Here is a 23,976-nt window from a genome sequence, read left to right as displayed (position 1 = left end):
TATCAGCAGGTTTATTTTCATTACTGAACTGAACTCAGGTCCACTCCCCCAACCACATAGCAAAGCCAATCTACTGACACCGGGTTGTGATGAGGGAAAGTACAGCGTTTATTGCTAGAAATTGTGCCAGACAATTCACACATACTATCTCATTCAGATCTTAAAATAGGCCTACCAGTTTTTATTTCCACAGAAAATAATTCTATAAGACAAGCAATATTTGGGAGTTCCCTGGGAATCCAGTGCTTAGGACACTGTGCTTCCACTGCAGGAGGCCCGGATTCAATCCCTGATGAACGAAACTAAGATCCTGCAAAGTCGCAAGGTGCAGCCAAAGGAAGGCAAGCAATAGTCTCTTCCTCTTAATGGACGAGGAAATGAAACCATAAAGCGAGGTAATAATCATAAGCCATACTCAGTCAGCATCTGAACCCCAGTTTTACCAGGGATTTATCAGGAATTATCTATATGAAGAAAGAGTTACTCAGAAAATTTTTCTAGCTAGAACAAGAGTCAGAGAAGTTGCGTTATGTTCAGCTGAGTCTTGGGAAAGGAAAGCTTCTCAGCGGACAAGAGCTAAAGTGTTAGTCTCTCAGTCGTGTCCAATTCTTTGCAACCCCAGGGACTGTAGCCTACCGGGCTCCTCTGTCCATGGGGATTCTCCAGGCAAGAATACTGGAGTGGGTTGCCATGCCCTCCTCCAGGGGAATCTTCCCAACCTGTGGACTGAACCCAGGTTTCCTGCACTGCAGGCAGATTCTTTACCAACTGGGCCACCAGGGGACATGAGCTAAGATCCCTGCCTTAAGCAGAGCTTTGTCTGCCTGCCAGAGTCCGTGCACTGAAACCTGATTCCCAATGTGATGGTGTTTGGAGGCGGAGCCATTTGGGTTTGACTGGCTCAGCGGTAAAGAATCACCTGCCAACGTGGGAAACACGGGTTCAGTCCCCGGGTCAGGAAGATCCCCTGGAGAAGGAAATGGCAACCCACTCCAGTATTCTTGCCTGGGAAATCCCATGGACAGAGGGGCCTGGCGGGCTGCAGTCCGTGGGGTCACAGAGAATCAGACATGATTTACTGACTAAACAGCTAACAGCAAAGAATGTGAATGGGATCAGTGCCCTTATAAACGGGACCCCACAGGGGTGCCTTGCCCCTTCTACCATATGAGGACACAGCAGAAAGATGGCCGTCTCTGTACCAGGAAGTGGGTCTCACCAGACCCTCAAATCTGCCCGTGCCTTGGTCTTGCGTTTGCAACCTCCAGAGCAGTGAGAAGTCATTGTCTACTGTCAATGAACCACGAGCCTGTAGTATTCTGTTACAGTAGCCCTAAGGGTCTAAGATAGTCCCATCAGAAAGGCTGTTCCCATTGCAGAGAAGGCTGCCTTGTGTCGATACTTCTCCAAGTGTGGTTCCTGGGAACTCTTCAGAAATGTAAGCCCCAACCCAGCCCCCGAGTCGGAAACTCTGGAGGTGGGGCCCAGCACACTGGGTTTTAACAAGTCCTCCAGATGAGTTTTGATGCTGCTTATTTGAGAATCACTGCTCATGCTATCTTAGTGGAGAACACTGCCTTCGATGAGCTGCCACCCCTTCCATATTAATCAAACAACCACTGACTATAGTTTATGTACTCACACTACAGTTAGGCGGTGTGCTGGCTCCCTTTGTATTTCCAATTCTAAATTCATAAGATAGTTTATGCATCAGTTTCTTATGAGCTTGACAGGGAATCTGTCTAATTGAGAATAATTGAATGATCCATTCTAAGCCTATAGAGGAAGCCTGCTTTCTAAGCCTGTGTAACAGAGGCCTGGGGTCTGATTCAGGGCCGATGAACTAAGGTGGGTGCCATGGAGGAAGGCTGCTTGCCAGCAAGCATCCTGTCCCATCTTCCCAGGACTCACTCTTTCTAGTGTTTGCAACCAGAGCAAAGAATCGCAGGTCAGTGAGGAATGGCTGAAATTCAGTAGCGTCATTTAACAGTGAGGGTAAAAGTTAAGGGTGCCTTTTTCAATTCGATTACACAGCTGCCACTTAAAAATTCGTCCTTAGGAAAGAGATCTCAACTTCTGTGACTAAAGCTTTCGGTGGTTACTTTTGGCATTTCTGGCCCTCCAGAGTCTAAATCAGCTGAGTGGTGACAGTTTGTAAATTTAGGAGAGTTTTATGTTGATCGGTATGAATATTAGCATTTCAGATAATACGCACTGGTATGCGGGTGACGGATAGAGGCCTCCACAAAATCATCATGGAGTCATTGCAGCCAGGCAGAGCTATCTGTCGTATACAGATAACCAGTCACGCTGTTGGGGATAATTAGAGAAAAAGGAGCAAATCTGAGAAAGCGAGAGGGAGGTGGAGCAGGTGGCCGAGTCTGTGACTCGTCCCTGCAGCCTTGGGAAGGTTCGCGAAACTAAGGGCGAGCCTCCCTGGGGCCTTCAGCTCATATTTACACCTGGGCTTATCATTCTCGGGGACAGGGGAGCTGAGCCCTGGGTAAGAGGGGCTGGTGGGGCCAGGTGGGGTACTTGGAGACACTGTGGAGATGTCAAGGGCAGAGTTTGTGTGCTATGGAGGGGGGTTAGCAGTTTTCCTCCTGCTTCAGCTGAATTAAGCGTGTAAAAGGAAAAAGAAGTGACCTAAAGTTCTTTGCGTCTTAAACACCCTTCATGTACTGATGAACCTATTTGCAGGGCAGCAGTGGAGATACAGGCATAGAGAAGAGTCTTGTGGGCTCAATAGAGGAAGGAGAGGATGGGATGAACGGAGAGAGTAGCACGGAAACAATGTACATTACCATGTGTAAAACAGAGAGCCACTGGGAATTTGCTGTCTGCCCCAGGGAGCTCAAACTGGAGCTCTGTGACAACCTACAAGGGTGGGATGGGGTAGGAGGGAGGTTCACGACGGAGGGGGCGTATGTGTACCTGTGGCTGATTCATGCTGATGCAAGGCAGAAACCGATACAGTACTGTAAAGCAGTTATCCTCCAATTAAAAAGAAAGAAATTAGAGAAAACATCCAGAAAGAGTAAAAACAAAAATTTTTATATAGAGTGAGTGAAGGATGGCAAATGGCAAAAACGTTATGGATTTCTTTGTTTTTAAATACACTGACATTGTTGTGTTTTACCCAGTGGAAAAGCATTTATAAACGTAGATGTATGTGAGAAGATTTTCAAATAAACTGTTACCAGGGCTTCTGGGGAGTGGGATTGGAGGTCGTTGGGGGGTGCGGATTATTAGCTTGCTCTGCACACCTCTTACATTGTGGGACTTGTGCAGCCAGCCTGTAACTGTTGTTAAGTCCATAAAATACATCTTAAATTTTATAAGGGCTTTCAGGTTTCACTCAGTCCCCAGTTCTCATTTTCTAGTAAATCTCAAGTTCCTCAAATATGAATTCTTTTTCTAGAATTCAGAAACACAGACCTGGGAATTCCCTGGCAGTCCAGTGCTTAGAACTCCAAGCTGTCCCTGCTGAGGGCCCTGGTTCAATCCCCAGTCAGGGAATTAAAAATCCCAGAAGCCATGCAGCATGGCCAGAAAAAAACAGAGACCCAAAGCCTAGGGAAAGATTGTGATAGTCGGGTCAGCATAGGTAGGGTAATGTTTCCAGTCTGGAGAAACCTCAGGAGAATTGAATGGAAGACCAAATTATTAGGCTGAACAATTTTATCGGAAGAAATGCCAAGTGAATTTCTGTCAGGGATTAATAAGCTGTCTGTTTGTAAGATGTATGTTCTCAGAGAGAGATGCAGATCCTTGGTGAGTGCAGGGCACTCAGTCACGTCTGACTCTTTGTGACCCCATGGACTCTAGTTACCAGGTCCTCTGTCCATGGGATTCTCCAGGCAAGAATACTGGAGTGGGTAGCCATTCCCTTCTCCAGGGGATCTTCCTGACTCAGGGATCGAACCGGGGTCTCCTGCACTGCAGGCAGATTCTTTACTGTCTGAGCCACTGTGTTTTCACTAATTGTAGACCTACCCAAAGGAGCCTCCAGTGCCTTCCCAGGGAATAGCCCAGGAATTCTGGCATCTGAATTTTGACTTGAGACATTGAGATTTATAGTAAAAAATTGTATGTTTGGTCTTTGTCCCATTTCTGGCACAGAACTCCTAAAACCCTCGGAATTTTACTGAGTGAAATGGGTGATAAGAGGAGTGTCCTTGTTATTTATACAAGTGCCTCTCAACCACACCAGAGCTTAGTGAGATGACTTTTAGGAAGCCCCTGAGATTAAGAGTCTGGTGACCAGGGAATGAGCCAGGTGGCTGAAGGATGGGAACTTTAAGCCCCACCCCCAACCCACAGGGAGGTTCACTTTGTAATTGTTGTCCAGTGAGTTACTCACCCACGTCTATGTAGTGAAGCCTCCATTATATATATATATATATACATCAGCTCAGTTCAGTTCCATCGCTCAGTCGTGTCCGACTCTTTGCGACCCCATGAATCGCCAGGCCTCCCTATCCATCACCACTCCTGGAGTTTACTCAAACTCATGCCCATCGAGTCGGTGATGCCATCCAGCTATCTCATCCTCTGTCATCCCCTTCTCCTCCTGCCCCCAGTCCCTCCTAGCATCAGGGTCTTTTCCAATGAGTCACCTCTTCGCATGAGGTGGCCAAAGTATTGCAGTTTCAGCTTCAACATCAGTCCTTCCAATGAACACTCAGGACTGATCTCCTTTAGGATGGACTGGTTGGATCTCCTTGCAGTCCAAGGGACTCTCAAGAGTCTTCTCCAACACCACAGTTCAAAAGCATCAATTTTTCGGTGCTCAGCTTTCTTCACAGTCCAATTCTCACATCCATACATGACCACTGGAAAAACCATAGCCTTGACCAGACAAAACTTATTGGGAAAGTAATGTCTCTGCTTTTTAATATGCTATCTAGATTGGTCATAACTTTCCTTCCAAGGAGTAAGCGTCTTTTAATTTCATGGCTACAGTAACCATCTGCAGTGATTTTGGAACCCCCAAAAATAAAGTCTGACACTGTTTCTACTGTCTCCCCATCTATTTCCCATGAGGTGATGGGACCAGATGCCATGATCTTAGTTTTCTGAATGTTGAGCTTTAAGCCAACTTTTTCACTCCCCTCTTTCACTTTCATCAAGAGGCTTTTCAGTTCCTCTTCACTCTCTGCCATAAGGGTGGTGTCATCTACATATCTGAGGTTATTGATATTTCTCCTGGCAATCTTGATTCCAGCTTGTGCTTCTTCCAGCCCAGCATTTCTCATGATGTACTCTGCATATAAATTAAATAAGCAGGGTGACAATATACAGCCTTGATGTACTCCTTTTCCTATTTGGAACCAGTCTGTTGTTCCATGTCCAGTTCTAATTGTTGCTTCCTGATCTGCATACAGGTTTCTCAAGAGGCAGGTCAGGTGGTCTGGTATTCCCATCTCATTCAGAATTTTCTACAGTTTATTGTGATCCACACAGTCGAAGGCTTTGGCATAGTCAATAAAGCAGAAATAGATGTTTTTCTGTAACTCTCTTGCTTTTTCGATGATCCAGCGGATATTGACAATTTGATCTCTGGTTCCTCTGCCTTTTCTAAAACCAGCTTGAAGATCTGGAAGTTCTCGGTTCATGTGTTGCTGAAGCCTGGCTTGGAGAATTTTGAGCATTACTTTACTATCGTGAGAGATGAGTGCAGTTGTGCGGTAGTTTGAGCATTCTTTGGGACTGCCTTTCTTAGGGATTGGTATGAAAACTGACCTTTTCCAGTCCTGTGGCCACTGCTGAGTTTTCCAAATTTGCTGGCATATTGAGTGCAGCACTTTCACAGCATCATCTTTCAGGATTTGAAATAGCTCAACTGGAATTCCATCACATCCACTAGCTTTGTTCATAGTGATGCTTTCTAAGGCCCACTTGACTTCACATTCCAGGATGTCTGGCTCTAGGTGAGTGATCACACTGTTGTGATTATCTGGGTTGTGAAGATCTTTTTTGTACAGTTCTTTTGTGTATTCTTGCCATCTCTTCTTAATATCTTCTGCTTCTGTTAGGCCCATACCATTTCTGTCCTTTATCGAACCCATCTTTGCCTGAAATGTTCCCTTGATATCTATAATTTTCTTGAAGAGATCTCTAGTCTTTCCCATTCTATTGTTTTCCTCTATTTCTTTGCAAGACAGCCACCCAAGACGGTCGGGTCATGGTGGAGAGGTCTGGCAGAATGTGGTCCACTGGAGAAGGGAATGGCAAACCACTTCAGTATTCTTGCCTTGAGAACCCCATGAACAGTATGAGAAGGCAAAATGATAGGATACTGAAAGAGGAACTCTCCAGGTCGGTAGGTGCCCAATATGCTACTGGAGATCAGTGGAGAAATAACTCCAGAAAGAATGAAGGGATGGAGGCAAAGCAAAAACAATACCCAGTTGTGGATGGGACTGGTGATAGAAGCAAGGTCTGATGCTGTACAGAGCAATATTGCATAGGAACCTGGAATGTTAGGTCCATGAATCAAGGCAAATTGGAAGTGGTCAAACAGGAGATGGCAAGAGTGAATGTCGACATTCTAGGAATCAGCAAACTAAAATGTACTGGAATGGGTGAATTTAACTCAGATGACCATATATATATACATAGTCAGAGCTATATATATAGCTATATATATACACACACACACATACACTCTCTTAACTGGGGGTTTAGAGAGCTTCCAGCTTGGCAAACAGGTGGGGTGCTGGGAGGGACACACCGGGAGAGGCAAGGACATTCTCCAGGTGACAGGCCTGGACTTGTGATTGCCCTCTGACATGGAGGACAGTCTTGTGAGACTAAGCCCTTAACTTGTGGGACCACAGCATCAGAACTGCGTTGAATTGCAAGACTCCCAGCTGACGTTCAGAGAGAGGTGGAGAATTGCTGTGTGGGGAAATGCCCACACATTTGGTGGCCAGAAATACTTTGAGCAGAGCGTGAAAAAGAAATGGGTGATTCCTTTACTTAATTTCTCTTCTATCTGTAGACATGTATTAATAATAATAATAAAACAATGAAAAGAGTAGTAATGATGGCTATTAAATATGAATATGGCATTTACCGTGTTTTGCACATTCCTCATAAAAGAATTCACCTAATCCTCACAACAACCTTTTGGAAGAGTTTGAGAGGGGTAGATGTTAACTCTGCTCTGAATGTTTGCTGGAATTATCCTGTGAGGCCATCTGGTCCTGGACTTTTTGCTGGTTGGGAGTTTTTAAATTGTGCTTCACTTTCATTACTTGTAATTGGTCTGTTCTTAGAAAATATTTTCTGTTTCTTCCTGGTTCAGTCTTATCATTCTAAGAATTTGTCCATTTCCCCTAGGTTGTCCATTTTATTGGCATGTCGTTGTTCATCCTCTTATAATCCTTTGTGTCTTGGGGTATTGGTTGTACCTTTTTTTTTTTTTTCTGATTTTATTGATTTGGAAACAGGGAAGTCGCTCAGTCATGTCCAACTCTTTGGGACCCCATGGGCTGTAGCCTACTAGGCTCCTCTGTCCATGGAATTTTCCAGGCAAGAGTGCTGGAGTGGGTTGCCATTTCCTTCTCCAGGGGATCTTCCCAACCCAGGGATCGAACCCAGGTCTCCTGCATTGCAGGCCAACGCTTTACCGTCTGAACCACCAGGGAAGCCCAAGAGTCTCAGATGGTTGTAAATAACACACCACCCTACCTCCCCCCAGAGTGGGGAGAGGTGATTTGGACCCTCTCCCTTTTTTCTTGAGTCTGGCTAAAGGTTTATCCATTTTATCTATCTTTTTAAAGAATGAGCTTCTAGTTTTATTGATCTTTTTAAATTGATTTTTAGTCTGTATTTTGTTTATTTCTGCTCTGATCTTTACGATTTCTTTCCTTCTCCCATCTTGGGTTTGTTTACTCTTCTTTCTTTTGTTCCTTCAGGTGTAAGGTTAAGTTGTTTGAAAGTTTTCTTGTTTCCTGAGGTGAGTTTGTACTGCTGTAAACTGCCCTCTAAGAACTGCTTTTGTTCCATCCCACAGGTTTTGAGTCATCGTGTTTTCGTTGTCATTTGACTCTAGGTATTTTTTAAATTTCCTCTCTGATTTCTTTGGTTGTTTCTTACAACTTTTTGAAGTAGGCACTATTTTGATCCACAGTTTATAAATAATGAATCTAAGATGTAGAACCACAGAGCTAGAACTCTACAACTAGGCATTGCTAATCCAAGATGTTTTACCATATGCAATAAAAAAAATCTGCTACTGTCTCTTGAAAAATCTGAGATGTTTGAGACAGAGACAGGAAGTACTGTTGGGTGAATAGTTACTGTCAGGCACTTCCTAGTTACACATCTTTGTTCATTTATTCATTTAATTAAAACCCTGATGTTTAAAAATGAAGGAATTTGTTCTGAGAAGTTAGGCCACTTGGCCAAAAAGTGATGGCAGACTCAGGTCATTTGGCTTCAAAGCCTTGTGTTTTACGCTTTGGCCATTCCCAACGTGACAGTCATATGTCCTGTTCCCGAGATTGGCCACGTGGCTTTACAGGTCTCATCCACCTTCAGTAATGTGTTTTCTGTGTAATACACACTATGTAACATACGAGAAGTCCATTTAGTAGCTCTGGTTAAACTTCCTTCCTAAGATATGTCAAAATTCTGGTCTATAAAATGGCTTAGCCACTGCTGTGACACCCTGATGCAACTCACCCCCAGTCATTTAGACCAGTGATTGTTGGGTTGTGGAGGGAAGGGAGGCTTTCTTTTCTGTCTCCCTATATCCAGTGCCTAGAGCATTGTAGACAAAACTAACAAGGCATGTTAAAAGAGAAAAAAAGCAGATTGTATTAGTTTTACATGGGAATTCACAAAGAAATGTGACTGGAGGAGGCAGTGAGAATTTGGGGGCATATACCATCTTAACAGAGGGCAATACAGTGTGGAGAAGAGATTAGACAAAGGAGTTTGGGGGCTTCTGGGCTGGGGTGAGGTGTGAGCAGGTAACTAGGAAATGACTTGTAGAAAGCTGTTTAGAAAGGTTTATTATGCAGAGAAGAGTTCCACGAAGGTGACAGGAGTTGTCTCTGGGGTGGTTCCTTTCCTGGTGTGGGAGACAGAGACTCTTTTCCAGGGGACATTTACGCCTGACTTTTAGACAGCCAGTGGAAGACGGAAAGCTGATTGCTTCCATCAGGTGGCCATCCCTGTGCCAGCGCGGCGTGTCTGGGGGAGGCGTGCTGCAGTCCCTTTGGTTTTCTGCTCTGGTCTTTTTGGTCGGTGGTTTACTGCACCCTGTTACTGCCATCGTTTGTTTGCTTTGCCTCTTCATGTTTGAGTTTCTGAATCTCTAACCCATGTCAGCCAGCATTTTGGTGTGTGAGATTGTGAGTTTCTTCAGTGAATGCATTATAGCAAAACTATTTTGTCATTAAAAAAAATCCCTGTAAGGGGACTTCCTTGGGGGTCCAGCGGTTAAGACTCTGCGCTCCCAGTGGTGTGGGGTCCATCCCTTGTCAGGGAACTGAGATCCCACGTGCCACGCGGCCTGGCCAAAACACAGAAATAAAATGAAAAGAAAAGAATCCAGCTATTAAAAAAAAAAAAATCCCTGTGCAGTCAGGGCATTGTTGAGGAGCCCCTGGCGTTGGCACCCGTCCCAGGCCCCTGGTGTTCCCTCTCAGCGCTGAAGAACTTCACGGGAAGGCCCAGCTCCTCAGAGTTGGCTTATTCTGCTCCCTGGAGACCACTTTACTTTAACTTGAGATGAGCAAAGCTCAGTTCACAGAGAACAGGAGGCGAGAAGATGGGCAGGGACCTAGCAAAATGGCACACTTCCCTACCTGCGTGCTTATTTACATAATTGTGTTTTTATAACATTTCCTGTACTTTTCTGTAAGCTGATGCTGCCCTAATTATAGATTTTCAAGAGAACGTTTCATTGTACCCCAAATTATATAGTGCTTTTCAAAAGGTACCTTCTTACTGGTTTACCAAATACCTTATAAACTCGTAATTACATAAAACAATTCAGGATACAGAATGGAAACCGCCTGTACTGTTAACAGATGTTGGCTGGTATTGTTACATAATTGAGCACAAGGCTTTGAAAGATCTATAATATTTTTCTTGTGCAGCAAAGAAAGAAATGACTCATTATAGCCACAATGTATCACGGAGGCTCCTGATCAAACAGAACGCATATGTTCTATTTTGTGAGTTCCGTACAGCACCATTGTCAATGGACTTGCCTTTGTGGATGGGAAAGTGCCACTTATTCCAGCAAATTGCCTTTGTGGCATATGTTAGACAGCTTGTGGGCACCTGGGCGAAGCAGAGCCGGGCCCCTTTATCAGGGCTCACCTGCACACGGCATCCGACGGCGCCCAGCTCCGGGGAGGTTGCCCATTAACAGAGTCCTCCAGGAACCCACTGGTGACTTGCTCTCCAAGCTCACCTTCCCTGCAGACCCAAAGTGTAGGTGGCTCCCTATACAGTAGCTTTTTTTTTTCCCTATCATTTTCAGGTCTGTATCAAGACACCAGTGTTTCACATCACAACGAAAGTAACCTCAGTGGAGCCCAAGGAAATAAATCCTATTATTAAGTGCTGTATTTAATGTGGAATTAATTTCTATTTAATTCTCAGCACTATTGGTAAAAAAAAAAAAAAGGAAAGTTATTTATCTTAGGATATTAGAATTAGAAGGACCCTTGTGTTTCTGATTACAAAATGCAATAAGAAAGCATTAGGTTCAATTTTTGCATTGTTGATAGACCTCCCCATATTTTCTTCTCCAGAGAATGTTGTGTTTTAGGAAATCGATGGAGATATACACAGACTTAACTAATCCCTTTCATTGGAGGTTTTGGTATTGGTCTTAAGTTCTTCTTTTCTGGAAACTTTTCCCTTTTTGGCCAGAGTTTTGAAAGATGAGTTGCTGAAATAGTCTCTGCCTTTCTGGTTTGTTCTGTTGGCATGCTCCTCCCGTCTCTGTTCCTGTGACTCTTCCCTCAAAACACGGCCCCGATGACAGTGCTGCTCACTGCCGTCGCGGCTCCTTGAGGCCCGACGTAGCAGCCGAACAAAGAAACCTCGAGGAGAGGCTGATTCCTAAACGTAGCCGTACGTGTTGAAAGTGACGCCTTATGTCGCCGCGGCATATCGACATTGTCAGTTACATATTCTTAAACAACTCACCTGACCGAGTGATTTACTTTGTGTTTCACTGCCTTTTTCAATTAAAGGAACTGAGGGTGCAATATCAGATACCATATATTTTCTCCTGTTGACACCAGCATCGTTGTCCCACAAGGTGTGGGGGGCGGGGGATGTTGGGGTTGTGCTGGGGGCTGTGCTGCTCCGGTTTAAATGGTGTAGACAAGTGATTAGTGATCAGGAGCGAGCCCGCACCCTGCTTCCAGATCTTCCCTTCAGTGCCTTTCCATTTCTGTCACCTTGCTGCACACTTGGGAGGTGGTATTTCTGGGTAGTTCACACTGTTTCTTTTGCTGGCATTTCTTTCCACTCCAAGGGCCCTTAATGCTTCTTCCTGGTTTTTTTAAGTATCATTTGGCATTATGGCCCAAACCTTAGCTTGTCGGGTCTGCAGCTGCAGCACAGGTGTTCTGGCGGCCCCAGCCGAGGAGCTCTAGGCCCTACCCCCCAGCCCCGCCCCAGGCTACAGGGCTGATAACTTGAACCAGACATTCTGTTTTCTTGGGGCCTCGTTTATTGTCTCACACACTGGTGTGGTATTCGTGTTTCACAAGGCTAACCATATATAGCGTTTCTTAAATGTGTATTTGCACTAGGTGGATATATTAACTGTTACTCTGCAGATGAGAGTTTGAATTACAAACTGACCCCCTTTATTTGTTCTCTGTATAAAGTTTTGTTGTAACAGTGCTAATTACCAAACTGCTGGATTTGTGAAAAAGTGCACAGCAGTAATTTGCACCTTAATGTTGCTTTGCCACTTTAAAAAAAATTGTGAACACATACATGGGGTGCACACACTTGATTTATGAGTTTCCGAGGAGCACGTTTATCTGCGGATCTGTAACCTCGAGTGTAGCATTTGGTGTCTGTATTTGTGAGACACTCATTTTACCCCGGTCAGAGCTGTTGGGTGCTGAATGGGACATCTTAACAAGGAAGAGCAGCATTTTAAATTACCATGTGCTTGTGTTTATTATTTTTTGCTAGTTTTAGAAAGAAAAAAAAAAAGACAGGAAAAAAGATCCCCTTTCTCGTTCCTTCCTATTGATGTGAAATCATGAACCAGAGGGGTCGCATCTGAGGGTTTTGGTGCAGAGTCACCATTATTCCAGTGGCAGATGATAATGGTTCTCTTCTGTTAGCTTCACGTCCCAAGTAAATGTTTCTACATCATTAACATCTTCTCACACCCCCAAGCCAGCCCAGGTTCATTTTGTGTTTCGGTCTGTAAGAACAGCCTCTCTTCTTAGAGTTCAGTTCAGTCGCTCAGTCCTGTCCCACTCTTTGCAACCCCATGGATTGCAGCCCATCTTCCCTGTCCATTACCAGGCTTACTCAGACTCAGGTCCATCAGGTCGGTGATGCCATCCAACCATCTCATCCTCTGTCGTCCCCTTCTCCTCCCGCCTTCAGTCTTTCCTAGTATCAGGGTCTTTTCCAATGAGTCAGTTCTTCACTGGACAAGAACAGCCTCAGGTGTTGGGGAAAACTTATTTTTGCCCTGCGGACATGTCAGGAACATCCTCTCCAGGTAGTTTCCGAGTATCCATCGCTTAGGAAAGCTGTGAGCCAGAAACCCAGACTGGGAGCTCTGACTCTCTGAAAACTTTACACCCTCCATATTTTTATATGTGTACTTCAGATTAATTCCACCTGCCTCTTAGTTGGATTTCTGGTGGCTAGGAACTTTTAAAAGAAATTTGTGTTTTTAAAAAGAAACGCAAAAAATAAAATTTTCTTTCTGATACAAGAGTTTTTCTGTACTTGTAAGAAATCCTGCTCCTGGGCAGAAAGGAAAGGTTTCAAAGGAGCCTCATCTCCATATGGTTTTAGTCGATAATCCTTTATCCACCATCTTCAGCCCTCATTCCTTTGCTTTCTTGCCTGTGGCTACATTTCTGTCTCTGCATCAATTAGCACAGTGATTTATACAACAGGCAAGCAGTTTAGAGGTAATGGTACACAATTAACATCTCATTCCACCATAAAGGGTATGCTAAATACCCCAGTCATTGCTTTCTCTGCCTGGAATTGAAATAAGTGTTTGTCTTAATTCATATGCTATCTGATGTGAAGTGGGCCTGCTTTATACTGCACTACACCATTAATCTAATTATAGATAGCTGCAAATGAAGTGCTGTCTGAGCTGGGAGATTGAAGAAAATAGCCTTTTGTCATTTAGCATGACTCTGTGAAGCAAGATCACACTTTGCAGGGCAGTACTGCAAAATGGAGATCTCAGTGATATTGCTGCCTGTTGCATCCTTTCTAATTACAACGGGCACGGTAAACACAACCGGGCGCCGATAGAAATAGAGCTGTAGATACGCTGTCACGCAGGCTGTCTGCGAAAGTCCTCCGGTGCTGTTGGATTAAACGATGCGTTCTGATTGACAGCTACCTTGAGACTGCTGATGGAGTTGTCTCGGTGTTACGCTAACAGGCTGCCCGGTGACGGCAGCTGTCCCAGGCGCTTGAACTGCTGTCTCTTCATTCCGACCTTCTTCGCCAGGCCTGTACTTCCAGGAGGACAGCTACAGGCTTTTCATCCTGTATGTTTTTCGTGCCGTTCTGTGGACGGTTTCTGTTGGTTTGGTTTTGTAGGGCCTGACGCTGAAGCAGAGGGGAATGTGTTCTGCCTGGCTTCAAACCCTCACTGTGTTTCTCCTCCACTATCAACTGTGTATTCCACGAAGAATTTAGGAAAGGAAAACAAGTTTGAATCTCAGTCCTGGTTCCACCTAGATGCTGTATTTTTCGTGGTTTGTTTTCTTTTTTCTTTTTCTCCCCCCTAGCTTTTTTTTTAAACACCTTTGTTTTCAAAGACGCATCATCATTTCTGCAGCTCGGCATTTCTGTCACTTTGGAACCATTGACAGTGTCCCTTGCTCCGGCTCAGGGTTAGTGAAGCAGACTTGGAGAGGAACATTTCAGCCTTCGCTCTCACTGCCACACTGTGGAAAGGAAGACACAGCTTAACGCTGGAGACCCTTGGGGCAGAAGGCATAAAACCGAATGAGAAGAGATCCTTGTGTTTGGAGAAACGTGTTTGCCACCTTACTTAACCAGGGCCGAGGTACAGTATAAGGCCAGTGCTTCAGGGTGCTAAGATAACTGATGTAAAATAATTGATGGCGAAGCTTCATCATTTATCCTTCAGTCTGTGGTGGCTGAGCGGGCCCACGGTTGACATGAAAACCATGAGCTATATATACTTCTTGTTCTGGGGAGAATGACGCAGGGAGGAAGACCAGAGCTGAGCCTGCTTTACAAGGAACGGCAGAGGAGCCTCTGAAGTCGCAACTGAAAAAATAAGGAAATAAACCAGAAGCACTCGTCTTATGAGGAGGGACCCCCAGGTCCCTGAGTCTTACAGGCATGCGGGATGCATAAAACCGCTGGTCCGTCTGGAGGCCTCGGGAAGAAGCACGGGGGGTTAAGCTCCGTGAGGGGATGCAGACGCGAAACCAGCACCCACACCAGCCACGCGGCGTGTTGTGTGACCGTCCGAGTGCAGTGCGTCCACCGAAAGGGCGCTCTGCTGCCCGGGGCACCGAGCAGCGTGTGTGCTGGGCCCAAGTGGGCACGCTCACTGGCAGGATGTTTCTGTTAACCAGGTCTGGTTAGAAAGCATCTCTTCCCCCAAAACCATGGCGGGCCCTCTCCTCCCCCAGCAACCACCCCACCCCCGCGCCCCGCCCCACCGTTCCCTCTCCTGATTCAGGTTCCCTGTTGAGAGCTGTATGTTCATTTCTAACACAGTTCCACTGTGTTCCTTTTAATTGTCCATCTCTTATTTTCTTCCCTATCCTTTTTATGTCTGGTATGATTTTTCTCTCTTTCTTTTGAACTTTCTAAGGAGAAATTTTCTTGTTAGGCATGGTTTTTCACTGCAGACACCACAAAATGAATTTGCTTAAGAGCCGGAGATGGGGTTATTTGCCCATGATTAGGTTACTAGGTAAGGCCTGGGTTGAGGCACTGGAGCCCCGGGAGCACCTGTTTTCTGCTCCAACTTACACTTCCAAGTGTGTTTTCAGGAACTTAATAATTTGCCTGTGGTTTGGAGAGCACCTCCCCACACCCGCCGGGTGAGGTTCCTTCCTGGTGGACCCGGAGCCGCTCAGCTTCCAGCTCCCCCCACCAGCAAGCAGCCTCTGCATCAAGCAGACATTTCTCCAGACCTGAGGAGCGCAGAACCTTCTGACTTCTCCCAAGATTCTGCTTCTCTGTCTCATCAGTGAACCGTTAGCATTCTGGCCAGCCACCCCCAAAACAGCAAATCGGTGGTCTGTCTGCTTGCTTCGGGCTCACTCGGTGAAGAATCTGCCTGTAGTGCAGGAGACCCAGGTTCCGTCCCTGGGTCGGGAAGATCCCCTGGAGAAGGAAATGGCAACCTGCTCCAGTTTTCTTGCCTGAGAAGTCCCAGGGACAGAGGAGTCTGGCGGGCTACAGTCCATGGGGTCCGAAAGAGTCGGACACAACTGAGCGACTAACACTTTTCTGCTTGAAAATAATAACTTACCAGCAAAACTCTCCAGAAACGTCCTATGGGACCCCTTAGGAATATTAAAGTATTTAGCATAGGACAAAAGTGCACACACATCATAGGGTATTTTCCTGAAATCTCTCACCTCGTTGACTGCTCTGCCTGTGCCCCCTAAGAATTCAGAGACACCAATAAATAGCTGTTTTGATCATAAGCTTTGAAAGCCCTTGTGTACATTCTTAAATGGCTCCCTTTCTGGGGCATCAGAAAGCGTTTACAGTTCTCACCACGCAGTTCACCCCCATGGGCCTCTGTGCTGCCTCTCTGCTCACCTCCCATCCTGGCTGGTGCCCCCTGGCCCACCGCATTGCCAGTCCAGAGGTCGTTTCCAGAAGGCATGCTTGTGTGGGCACGCTGAAGGGTCAGGACAACATCAAAGGTAATCTTAAAACGAGAACCTTCTCCGCAGCCGCTGCTTTTTCTATTCAGAAAGGTCATCTCGAAGCCAACTGTTTGCAACAGGGCCTCTCCCAAGGCATTTATGCCCCTTGTTATTTTTTGCTTGTGATTACAATAAGTTGCTTATCCCCCAAACAGATTTAAGAACAATAAACAAATACAAAAGGAAAAGGAACATCTCATCAATAACAAAGACTGCATCCAAAGGCATTGAGTTCTGTGACTCTTTTACATCTCCTTCCAAGCAAAGCAGGAGTCCCGCGGAGAAAGGAATCCAGATAGGAAAATTACAAAAATAGTAAAAAGGATCCAGTTGTGGTCAGGATCTTGTCATTTCTGGGGTGCGCTGGCACTCGGGACAATCCTGGCACTTTATTTACCTGAAGGGGCTGGTTTGGGATGCAGCTAACATTGGTTTTTAAGGGTATCCTCCATGGTGAAGTGTGATAAATCAAATTATCCTGGGTATAGAAAGATAACCTTGCCCCGAGTTCACATTTTGAAGTCAAATTGTGTGAAACAAGAAGAAAAGATCTGTATGCTCGGAGGTGGGGGGGGTGGGGGTGGGGCGGGGAACTCGCCAGCTGGGCCCAGTGCTGAGCCGTCCCTAGAAGAAGCCACACGGGACGCTGTCAGCTAGACAAGTAACTTTTTGTTGTTGTTGACTCTGATGCTTCTCATGAGGTGGGATTTGCTTTTCCAAGGCGTTAAGAGCGCAGATATTAAAACTGTGCAATTTGGTATAATTATATTCCCCCCCCCCCGCAGTCAAGCCCCCCCCCAATAGATTTAATGAAGGACTTTGAGATGCATCTCGTTGTTGATAAATAGCCCCTCTGCCCAGAATGTTTATTGGAGTGACAGCAGAGTGCATTCTCCTTACGTTTTCCCTCGCCACTTATGACTCAGATGAATTTTAATAGGAGCAAAAAGCTTTTATTTGCACTGTAATTTCACTTAAGGATCATATCCTTCAGAAACTGGCAGACACTTGTACGTCTGGATTGCAAAACACATGCTCAGGAGTAAAGGAAAACACACAGAAGATGTTATTATTCAACCTGTCACAGCGTCACGAATCCTCTTGGAATTTAGTCCATCCAAGTTCTTCCATGGGCCCTCTCCCCACCCCCAGCCTCACCCCACCCCCAGTCCCCAATGCCTTTGAAATTAGGCCCTGAGAGCACACTTAGAGATGTCCACCGCCCCGGACAGGATGAAGGGTGATTCCATTTGGCTTTTGCCTCCCTGCCATCACGATGCCCAAGGAGGCTTTGAGCTACAACAGCTTTTTTTTCTAACAAAATGGAGCTGCCTGGTCACGCCATCTCTCTGGCCCCCAGAGGAGATGCTCTTTGGTAGGAATCAGAAAAGTCTTCAGGTGGTGGGTCCAACTTGAGCAAGCAACACCTCCCCCAACCGTGTCATGTCTCTGGACAGACCAAACCCTGGCTCCTGTGTTTATTCACAGAGATCTAGGATCCCCCCCTCCCCTGCCCCCTGCCGGGCAGAAATTCCTTGTATTAGAAATGTTCTGGTAGACTGAACTGCCTTTCATGTACCCCTCATCATTTGAGAGCCACCTAGAAAATGGGCCATTAAAGTCCTGGGCTTGCGGATCGTTTCCCTTCAGTGGTTTTAAAAATCTCGAGTTATTGTCTTTTGGTGTAGAGCATATTCATGTTATATTTCATTTTCATCAACCCTAACCATCCTGTTAATGCTGGGAAGACCACATAATGTTGTGCTTAAAAAGAAAAGGTAACTTTTTCAATCGTGAATATAACGTTTTATGTCACTGGAAAAAAAATGAATTTTAAATATTCTTTTGCCCCAAATGAACACCAAAACCTTTTGTCTGAACTTACTGATAACACGGTCCAGCCGCTGTCTCTGGGGAGCTGAGGGTTTGGCACAGCTGTCTGCTGCCACCTACCGGTGAGTTCTGGCAACACCCACTTCTCTGCTGGTCGGCCCAGCTGCAGAATGTGTGTCCACTGGGAAAAGTTTCTAAGGGAATACAGGAAAATTCTCTCTTCTTTGTAAGGTTTTGAGATGTTTTTCTTAATGATACAGGATGATTACTGTTTGTCACTAATGAATTACTGGACTCGTTCCGCTTTCAAGAAATTTCGTACACAACTGGCTCACAACATAGGGCAGAAGCAAACGAATGCTTTTTGCTTCTGTGTGCAGTAACTATGTGACTTCAGAGGTGGTGAAACTTAAAAGCTGAAAACTGATTTTGAACGATTGCTGCGTTGGAGGAGGAAAAGTTTATCATGTGATCTCACTTTTTCTTCCCTCCCCCTTTGTAGTACAAGGTGCGTATCCTCACCAAACTCGCTGCAGAGTTGAACAAATTTATGCTGGAGAAAGCTGCTGAGGACACGAGCAGCGTTCTGCGCTCCCCGATGCCTGGCGTGGTAGTGGCCATCTCCGTCAAGCCCGGCGACCTGGTGAGGGCCGTCCCTGTCTGTCGGAGGGGGTGGGGGCCAGACTGAGGCAGGGTCCTATTCCTGAGTCACGGCACCCCACAATACAGCAGGGGCACTTTTGCGCGCTCTTTGTCCAGCATTTCACATCACAGGCTCTCTCAGCGCCTCCCCTCCCCAACCACCCAGGGAAACTGGAACAGAAATAAGGCCAGATCCATTGTTTCTCTGGCAAATTTAGCGTCTCAGGAAGCGTTTATTTAAAATTCCTATTTACCCTCTAGCTCTCTGTGGTTTAAGCATCCCTGAAGAAGTCATACCAAGAAATAAGCCCCTGATGGGAGAACTTTTGGCACGCATCCTGGAATAAACGGGAAGGGTACTAAGGAAAGTTATTGCCGTAATCTGTGTGGTACCAGAGCACTTCCCAAATAAAATCTAGGATCAGAGTTTGAATTTTTTCATTTTGACCTTGTGAAATTAAGGCACAAATCAAGGGTATATTATTAGATTTCCTCACATGTTCAGTCTCCAGGTCACAGGCTGTGGACAGATTGGTAGAATACAGTCATTGTCCTAGAACAGACAGAAAGCCATTGATCAGCATCGAAAGTAAAAAGAAAACAAAGATGCAACCGGAAGGTTTCCAGGGAGCACTTCCGTCTTCGCTGTTTTATTTCTGTGCTGGGAGAGGACAGCCAAGCACCACAGTCTTCAGTGCATGATATGGTGATTCCGTTTGTGTCTCAGTTATGTCACAGGAGTTTATGCATTTTCCTGTAAAGACTACATGAAAACTGCCTCTCTCTTTATTAACGTAAGAAAAATAAGAGAAAAACTAATGTAGTTGGTTGGCATTAGCTTCTAAAAAAGTACTTACAATCGGCAAATATTAGCAAAAAATGATTGGTTTCAGTTGTTTTAAAATGATTAGGCCTGAAACTGATATGTGAAGTTGGAAAACTGACCCAACAACTGCTTTACCTGATGACATAGAAATGGAAGTACCGGCTTTTAAAAGAGGTTCGGAGCTGGGGATTGTTAGGTTTGAAGGCACTGACATGCCCAGAAGAAAGCCCTCTCTAGGACCGTGAGGCTGCCTGGCGTCCAGGATTTGGGAGAGGTGATACGGATTCAGGATCAGGTTGAATGTGGCGGTGGGTTGCCTTACATCGCTTTCTTCTGAAGGCCTTGGCCTTGCCCCTGAGAAGGCCTACACCCACTCCTCGAGCAGAGCAGTCAGTGGGATCTCCTAGCGACTGGGTGCGTAGGCTGGTGAACAATGGGAGGGAGTCCTGCTTTGGTTGTCTTTGTTTTTCCATTTTCCTCCTAAGCTTTTTCTGGAAGCCACAGAGGCTGTATACAGCCATCCTGAGCTCGTCAGTTCTAATTGCGTGGCTTTAATTATAAAACCACATTTGCACCTAGGGAAAAAAAAAGTCAGTGTTTAACTGAAATCCTTACTTTTCTAACACCTGAATCAGGACCTGAGAGGAGGGAGGAGTATGGGGCGGCTGCTCCTGCTGGGAGATGAGGGGGGTGGGTGGGTGGGGATTCCTCCTCCCTGGAGGAGGGAGCCTGCAGCCTTCTTGTTTACATCGAGAGCTTCCTCCTGGCCTAGCTGCTCCAGAGACCACAAGGGTTTGGCCTTCATACTCTCCATTTCCTGGTTCATCATGGAATGTGGGAAAGCACAGCATTTTAGTAAAACGGGACAGTGTGGTATTAGGTCTTCGTTCATTCGGGGGAGCTCAGACATCGGAAACCACCACCAATAATTAAATGTGGGTATTCAAGAGTGGTCTGCCTTGAGAAGGAACTGGGGCCTCTATTTTGGGTATCTCTTTAAAGGCAGAGCACGCGGCAGGGTCTGGGGGGACCCCTGGTCATCTGACTTGTCAGTGCGCACCTGTGTGCTCAGGCTGGTCATGGAGGGCAGATGTGTGTTTTAATTTTTCTGTCCAGCTTCCGATGCCACTTTTTGTCCTTGCAGGACTTTCTTTCATATTCTGTATCATTGTATTTTGATAAAACAGTATTTTCACTTTAGTTATTATTTGTGAAAAATGTCGCGGACTGCTAAGACCTGAAGCAGATACAGGGGTGAGATGTTTAATTGTCTCTCTCCTAACAACTTCGACAGTTAACTCTGCCTGGCGTAATGAGAACACACGGAACTTTCCTTGGGCCAAAGGCACGGCCCATACCTGAGGCCACTGCAGGAAAATAATTCTTGTAGCTTTCAAGTTTTGAGGTTTAAAATTATTTTAACACTGCAGGGCATGTTGTCTTGTTCTTGGCAATAACAATAGCTGGGCCAGGGTTCTTCTCTTATCAGTAGAAAGATAATGGAATCAGTCATCTCTGCATATTTTCAAGGAAAAGGACCAGGAGAACAAGGAAGGGCCTACCCGTATTTTGTGTTTCTTTGTAATGTTATTTCGTATAGTTTAAATCCCAGCTATCTGTAATTTTTATATTTAGTGTAAGTAAAACCTGACATGTCTTGGAATGGTCGGCCTGGTACCATAGCATGTCACATAGGTAATATAGGGCAAATCTGTTTGCAAAGTAAAGAGTTTTAAAAGAGCTTAAGGGCCTCAGGACAAAATGACCCAAGGTGGCCATTTAGAGGTGGGGAGAGGACTCCCGCCACATCCCCAGCAGAGAGGCTGGGTTTTACTCTTAAGTGCACATTTTAAGTTCACACAGCAAAAGTTGCTAATACTTTTCAGTGTCTATTACATGCTATTTAACATTAAATGTGGTAGGAAAATCCGTTTTTAAATGATTGTATAATAACCTTTTTTAATATGTTGGGAGGGAATGCTAGTTCATAAGTGGTAGAATGCATATAAGCATGTAAAACAAAAAGAAATGAAGTCAGGGTGGATTGAGAACAGCTAAAATCACACATTTAATTCAGAAAATGGTTGCCAGAGTGACTTTTATATGCCTTTCCTATGTGCCTTTTTCATCTTTCTTCTGAAAATAATCTTAAAATAACTGATTTTTCATTTTGAAAAATACCTACTTTTCTATACATTAAACAATATCATAAACCAGGGGCACTTCTACAATCAAAGCTAACATTTAAAAGATAACTTGTTTTAAGTTTTTAAACTACTATCTTTATGATTTCTTGGACAAAAATATTAAAAATCTATATTCTTTCAGAATGATGCTGAATGCATTTCCCCCCCCAGCATTAGACTTACCGCTGCTGAATTTGTGGTACAATTTTCATTTTGACTTAGATATCAGAAACAAACAATAAAAATGAGGCAACCCATGGGTATATTTTAATATTGCATTTAAGTAAGATTCTTTCTAGTTCTGTTTAGATTCTGCACTCATCTCAGATTTGCATCAGAAATGCTCATCTAGTTTGATGGATAGTAACTACTATTGTGGTGTAGTCATTTCATGATATATGAACTTCGACTCATACCTTTAATTTAAACAGTAATATATGTCAGTTATACCTAAATAAAATGGGAAATTACAAAAAAAAAAATACCCATCTAATACATCACAAACTGTGAGACATGAACCAGAAGCAGGCTGTATACCCATTTACATTTTCTTCTTTCTTAATTATTTATTATTTTGTAAGTTACTAGTTTTTCGGACCAGGTAAAATCATAGATCAGTATTAAGTACCTGTTGCTGCTTCTTCTTACCACTTGGCTGTTCAGTATTGGTAAGACAAGAGTTTGGAGTCGTTTAGTGGGGCTGAGATGAGGAAGATCCACTTTGTAATGGACCTGATCGTTAGCAGAAGGGTAGTTAGCTGTTTGAGATTGCTGCTCTCATGAACAATTGTCTTGGGCAAAAATATATATATAGATAGATTCTATAAAGTGCACAAGGAGAACGTAAAGTGTGGAATCAGGACTAGGAGCACCACCCAGACATCAGCCTGGTTGATCTTCCTCTGGGGGGCGGGGACGGCCACTGCTCTGGAGACACGGCTGCTGAGTGTCCCTAAACCACCTGTAACCGCGCTTACAGCAGATCGAAGGGAGTCTCGAAGGAACCTGGCAGGAGACCTTCCTTTTCGTCTTTGAAGCCGCCTCTGCCCGCAGGTTTCCCACAGGAGAAGGGCTGGGTGGGGGTGACTTTGTCCTCACATATTGATAGCTACATCTCCCTGGCAGAGGACCAGGCCTGGATGTTGGATAGATGCTCCAGTTTCTGGGATTTCCAGTCTGAAATAATTGCCGTCATTCAGTTTCCACTTTTATACAGCAGCGGTTATTCAGTGTATTTGATAAGCTGCCAGTGTTTCCACCCACACCTGTTTGTATTCCAAGGCAGGTATAGCTTCATGCGTTCATTCTGGAACATTTAAAAACTTTAAATTATGAAATACTACAGACATAGAGAACATTGTAGAGTATAATAATACAAGTATTCACATGCTGTCTGCTCACCTTTACTATATTTTCCTTCAGATTTTATTTATTTAACAAAACATGGCCAATACGGGGGACTTGCCCTGTGGCCTCTGTCCTGCAGAACTCCTGCACTGCCTTCTTTAGAGGAATGACCATCCTGAATTTGGCTTTTCTGTTTTCTCCAGATGACATTTATTTTTGATTGTTAATGATGAGTTTTTGTTGGTGGTAACAGTTGGGGAGTTTTTGCAGTTTTAACTTGATTTCAGTATAAAATGAAATATTTCTGTGGACTAGTCAGATATTGTAGGCATGTCTACAAGTTGGCATCTGATTTTATTTTTCAAGAGATGATCTTCTTGGGGTCACGCGATGTGTTTTCTTTGTTTTAAACGTTTTGAAGATGACAGTTCCCAACCTTAAGGAGAGTCAAAATATCTTCTCTTGCCATTTTGCTAAAAATAATAGTAATAATAATAAATTTTAAAAGGTCATTATCTCAGAGTTCTCTAACGCAGCACACTTCACATATCTTGAGAGTGATTTGTTAAAGGTACCAACAGTGAAGTCAGTTTTAACTGGTTCTCTTTATGACTTAGAGGTTCTTACTCCAGTTTTGAGCTCACTTCGAGGTGGTGGGAAGTAGTCATTCTCTTCATTTTAAGAAATTTCCCGAAAAGCTGAACTCGTTTTGTACTGGCCGCCTCTCTATATTCTTTCCCCAGACTCTCAGCTCCCCGCTTTGATGCCCAGCTCGCATCCAGGTCAGGATGGCAGCCTCGGGAGGGAGGGTGGGTGAGGGGGCACCTGGGGCCCCAGCAGTGCTGGGCTGGGCCAGTGCCTCTCCCCGCAGTGGCTTCCTGCTGGAGTCTTGGGTGCCCAGACCCGGTAAAGGATGCCTCATGCTGCAGATAAGGGCTTTGGCAGCGTTTCCGGCGCCTGCCCTCTCTTTCTTTGTAATCCGAGGATGGTTCCTTCCATCACTGCTTAA

The 23,976-nt window shown here is 44.9% G+C and overlaps 1 protein-coding gene across 1 annotated transcript in view; it reads left to right on the top strand.

Annotated features, from left to right (window-relative positions):
* The window catches only part of PCCA (propionyl-CoA carboxylase subunit alpha), a 337,509-nt gene that overhangs the window by 304,402 nt on the left and 9,131 nt on the right, over positions 1-23,976 (top strand). The window contains exon 22 of the mRNA XM_020898588.2: positions 18,469-18,609. Coding sequence (XP_020754247.1) covers positions 18,469-18,609 — 141 coding nt within the window. The remainder of the gene's footprint in view (positions 1-18,468; positions 18,610-23,976) is intronic.

Source organism: Odocoileus virginianus, chromosome 8 (genome assembly GCF_023699985.2).
Source record: "Odocoileus virginianus isolate 20LAN1187 ecotype Illinois chromosome 8, Ovbor_1.2, whole genome shotgun sequence".
Classification (NCBI taxonomy): domain Eukaryota; kingdom Metazoa; phylum Chordata; class Mammalia; order Artiodactyla; family Cervidae; genus Odocoileus; species Odocoileus virginianus.
Note: the sequence above shows the minus strand (reverse complement) of the source record. Positions and strands in the feature narration are given on the sequence as shown.